Source organism: Gordionus sp. m RMFG-2023, unplaced genomic scaffold, assembly GCF_954871325.1.
Source record: "Gordionus sp. m RMFG-2023 unplaced genomic scaffold, tfGorSpeb1-WG-v2 contig_307, whole genome shotgun sequence".
In the NCBI taxonomy this organism is placed as follows: Eukaryota; Metazoa; Nematomorpha; class Gordioida; order Chordodea; family Parachordodidae; genus Gordionus; species Gordionus sp. m RMFG-2023.
The window spans coordinates 1-5,139 of NW_027051034.1; the positions used below are offsets into that span (position 1 = coordinate 1).

Genomic DNA, 5,139 nt, shown 5'->3' on the forward strand with positions numbered 1-5,139 from the left:
GGGGTATCCCGTCTTTACAGAGAATCTTTTATAGAGAATGCAAATATAGAGAAACCTTTATAGAGAAAACAATTGTAGAGAATGTCGTTTATAAAGAATATCGTTTATAGAGAATGATTTTATAGAGAATTTATTTTATAGAGAAACTTTTAAAGAGAAAACAATTTTAGAGAATGTCGTTTATAGAGAATCTCATTTATAGAGAATGATTTTGTAGAGAATCTCGTTTACAGAGAATGATTTTGTAGAGAATCTCGTTTATAGAGAATGATTTTATAGAGAATTTATTTTATAGAGAAACTTTTAAAGAGAAAACAATTATAGAGAATGTCGTTTATAGAGAATCTCATTTACAGAGAATGATTTTATAGAGAATCTCTTTTATAGAGAATGATTTTATAGAGAATATTTTTGCAGAGAATTGTTTTACAGAGAATTATTTTACAGAGAATTATTTTACAGAGAATTATTTTACAGAGAATTGTTTTAGTGCGAATTATTTTATAGGGAAGGATTAATAATTTTATATTGAAGACAGAGAATGATTTTATAGAAAATGAATTATTTTAGAAATAAATTTTCTCAAATATGACCATTTACCGTCTAATTCTTTTTTTTTGGCACTTATTAAATCAGATTTAATCTAATATAATTTATTAAAAATATATTTAAGGATATTTATTTGGAAAATCTACTCAATAAGAAGCTAAGGATATTTAATCTGGAAAATCTACTCAATAAGAGGCTAAGGATATTTAATCTGGAAAATCTACTCAATAAGAGGCTTTGAGTTTTTTTTTAATTACAATGTAGAATATTTTATTATTATATATATTTGATGCGAAATATCAAATACATTTAGAAAAGGAAAACATCAAGCTTAAAAAAAATTTCCAAAAAAGCAATGTCCTACACCTTCACTTGGAAAGCAATAAGATAAGTTAGAAAAATTAAGTTATTCACAAAAATAAATAATTACTAAGTTAGTAATAATCTTAATAACTTAACATTTTATTGCATAAATTCTTTATTCAAATTTTTTCGATCAAATAAAATTAATTCAAAATAGTTCCATAATCCAAAATATATAATTTTTATTCATAACAAATGCATATATACATTATAAATATAAATTTAATTATATAATTTAAAAATATAATTTAAACATTTAAATTAATATTGTGAGACAATGCCCTTAAGTAATCTAACATGGGCCTTGAATAGTAATCTTCGACTATTCTATATACCCGTTGAGCTCTTTCCCGATATTGTTTCTTTGAGAGTGGGGCCAATAGTCCCAAAGAATATTGCTCTAATTTATAGCAATTAAGGCTATCTTCATCTTTGAGAGCTAAAAATTAAATAAGATTTTTAAAATATTTTAATATAATATATATTTCATACTTTTGATAAATTTCCAAATGGTTGGATGATGGGAACTTATATGGGAAGAAAAACTCCGGTGCCAACCTTCTACTGCATTGTTGGTATTTGGAGCTCGCAACAGAGTGGAATCATAGCAATTCCATAATGAAATACTAAACAATGGGGATCTCCTCTCCATTGCTATCATTTTGCCTATCCATGTCTCCTCGAAGTATTCTATCAAAGGTTGGAGAATATCCCGCCTTTCTTGATAGAATTCGGAACCAACCAGCACCTCGAATCCATGGATTATGTCATCCACTGGCACATATGCCAGTGATAATAACATCTTAATTTGTAAAGCAAAATTAGGCTCTGTCATATATGACATACAAATTATTGAATTTTTTTGAACGGCACGCCATATGCATTGAGACATGTGGAAGAAACATCCACGGTTATCAGCCAACGGAAAAGATTGGTTGAAAGCTGATATGGCTGCCAATTCAAAGTCTGTCATTATAGACCTAGGATCAAGATGAATTTCTAAATTTTTAATTTTTTGGAAAATATTTAAATAATCTTGATGGCGACGCGACGCCATAAGGATATAAACGGCAGGAATAATCGTGTCGTATTTCATTCCATGGATGGTATAGATTTGTTGAAAGAGTGGAGGGCATGTTTTGAAGGTGCCATCTGCGTACCATTTGTCGCACGTTGATAGGAACTGTATATTTTTCACTGTTGAAAATATTAGGCATCGATGATCATGGTGACCGCTATCATATAATAAAAATTGTTGCCCGTTATTATTTATTTGATATTCAATAGGGATTATTAGGTCAATTAAATTAACAGGAACAGTAGGCGCCCTTCCTACTAGGCGTCGTTTTCTTTGAATTGTTCTTTTGAGTAAGGAACAACTTGGCATTCTCCCCATAGCTGCTGTAGATATATTGGTTGTTATATCCGCTATTATATTATTGGGTAGAGTTTGCGAGGTAGTTGCCTTTTCCTTTATTTGATTTATTTCTTTCCTTGCTTCAATTTCGGCAATGTCTGGAACATGATTATGCATTTGATTATGAAATATAACTCCAGATTTTGTCCTTGCCCTTCCATTGCACTCCTCCAAGTGGAATTTAACACAACGCCAATAACTTGTATCGTTAATAAGCTTTTCTCGTTGAAATATAAATGATTCAAAAATTAGTAATTGATTGTTTTGACTGCTTAAAATAAATTCAGCCATTAAAATTTATAAGTTCTTTAAAAAAAATTTAGATTTCAAAATTAATGATAATTTTTCTTAAATCCTATTATATATAAAATAAAACTTAAATAATTGTAAGTTTAAACTTTTATTATAATTTTTATTTATTTGTATTTTCATAGAGCAAATCTCAATCAAATATAAATTTTTTTTATTTCCATTTTATTTTTAGATTTTTTTTTCTCAACAAGAATTATATTTGTCCATATTTTCTATGTTTTATATTTTTACATAAAAAAAAACAAGACAGACGCCGTCATATAAATTCTCGGAACCCTTGAATAAAAAAATAGTAAAAAATAATCTTAAAAAAAATTATTCACGTTCCTGATTTGCAATTGCTTATGAATAATTATGATAATATTTTTAAGTTTCCTGTTGTTATTTTTTTCAAAATACGCTGAACAATTAGAAGTAGTAATGTTAAAATTATGAAAATATTTCCTTCTTTATCGCCTCTTATTGAGTAGATTTTCCAGATTAAATATCCTTAGCCTCTTATTGAGTAGATTTTCCAGATTAAATATCCTTAGCTTCTTATTGAGTAGATTTTCCAAAACTTTTATTATAATTTTTATTTATTTGTATTTTCATAGAGCAAATCTCAATCAAATATAAAATTTTTTTTATTTCCATTTTATTTTTAGATTTTTTTTTCTCAACAAGAATTATATTTGTCCATATTTTCTATGTTTTATATTTTTACATAAAAAAAAACAAGACAGACGCCGTCATATAAATTCTCGGAACCCTTGAATAAAAAAAAGGAAAAAATAATCTTAAAAAAAATTATTCACGTTCCTGATTTGTAATTGCTTATGAATAATTATGATAATATTTTTAAGCTTCCTGTTGTTATTTTTTTTAAAATACGCTGAACAATTAGAAGTAGTAATGTTAAAATTATGAAAATATTCCCTTCTTTATCGCCTCTTATTGAGTAGATTTTCCAGATTTAATATCCTTAGCCTCTTATTGAGTAGATTTTCCAGATTAAATATCCTTAGCCTCTTATTGAGTAGATTTTCCAAATAAATATCCTTAAATATATTTTTAATAGAAAGAGCTCAACGGGTGTATAGAATAGTCGAAGATTACTATTCAAGGCCCATGTTAGATTACCTAAGGGCATTGTCTCACAATATTAATTTAAATGTTTAAATTATATTTTTAAATTATATAATTAAATTTATATACAATGTATATATGCATTAGTTTCTATTAGTGCTTTGCTTTAACTAGTAGAGTAGCAATTTTTAAAAAAAACTATTAGCAACAAAGCCAGCCTTACGCCAATTTTTTAGAAAATTTTGTCAATATTTAGTTGCTTTGTGCATTATTTTAATCTGCATGGCCCGGCCCCGATTTTTTAAAAATATATTATATATTTTTGCCTAGATAATAATGGTGATTTAAAATATTTGATTTTAAGATATATGGCCTGGCCCGGGTTTTTTAAAAAAAAGCTTTTTTGACCCGGCCCGTGCATTTAAAAAAATAAAATTTTAGGCTCGGCCCGGGTATATTTAAAAAAAATTAAAATACAGCCCAGTCCGTGTATCCGGGCCGGATTTAAAGGGCCTGTAGGTCTCTGATTTATAGTGCGCGTTTCTAATTTCCCTGATAAATCTGATTTTACCAAATCTATTCCGAAGAGAATCTACCCTGGGAATTTCATACGATTTCGCCAATTTAATAATTTATAATGAAAATCTATATAATTTTGTAAAAATTAAGGTAAGGGCGATAGTTTGATGGGTATTTTGTTCTATTTTTTGCATTTTATTGAGCGCGTTTTATTAAATTTTAAATCTGATTTTGCCGAAAATGCATTCCAATATGTGTAGAATACCCACCCTATAAATTTCAGAAGATTTTATATTGAACTTCTGAAGAAATTTTAATTTACATTAATCTGAAATTTATAAGTAATGTTAGTAGCCTAAAAATCAGCTAAACCTAATTTGGCTTAACCGAAAAATCGCCTAAAATTAATTAGACAAAATGTAGGGACTGGGAGCTAGGCTAATCGCCCGTCTGCGTTATGCAACACTAAGCCTAGCCTTTATTAAAATTATTTTATAAATTTATTATGTAACGATATATGACGAGTGATTAACCGAGCTCCTTAGCCGATGCCTAATTTTTGACTATTCGTTTTCGCCTATTTTTATGTTAAGCCTAATTATGCTTAGCCGATTTTTTGGCCTAAAAACTTGGCTAACCGTTTTGGAATTGCCTAAAATTAACCGATTGCGCAACATTAAGGGTGGGTATGTTACACTTATTCAGGTGCATTTCTTGCAAAATCAGATTTTAAATTTAAAAAACGCACTCAATTAATGATATTAAATGCAAATAACAACAAAAAATAAAACAATACCCATCAAACTATCGCCTTACCAAAATTAAGTTAAGATCACTAGAGTACTGTCTAGTATTCACATGGTAGGAGGGAACACTAGGGGGTGGTTGGATCAGTGGCGTGGCTAGGAATT

The 5,139-nt window shown here is 28.3% G+C and overlaps 1 protein-coding gene across 1 annotated transcript; it reads right to left on the reverse strand.

Annotated features, from left to right (window-relative positions):
• Positions 1-1,166: 1,166 nt before the first annotated feature.
• On the reverse strand, positions 1,167-2,620 carry LOC135930685 (uncharacterized; the record flags this gene model as incomplete). Its single annotated transcript, XM_065467493.1, has 2 exons — positions 1,405-2,620; positions 1,167-1,351 (listed from the first exon to the last, which is right to left on the reverse strand). Coding segments are annotated over exons 1-2 (1,401 nt in total), but the record flags the coding sequence as incomplete, so codon positions are not given.
• Between the last annotated feature and the right edge of the window lie 2,519 nt (positions 2,621-5,139).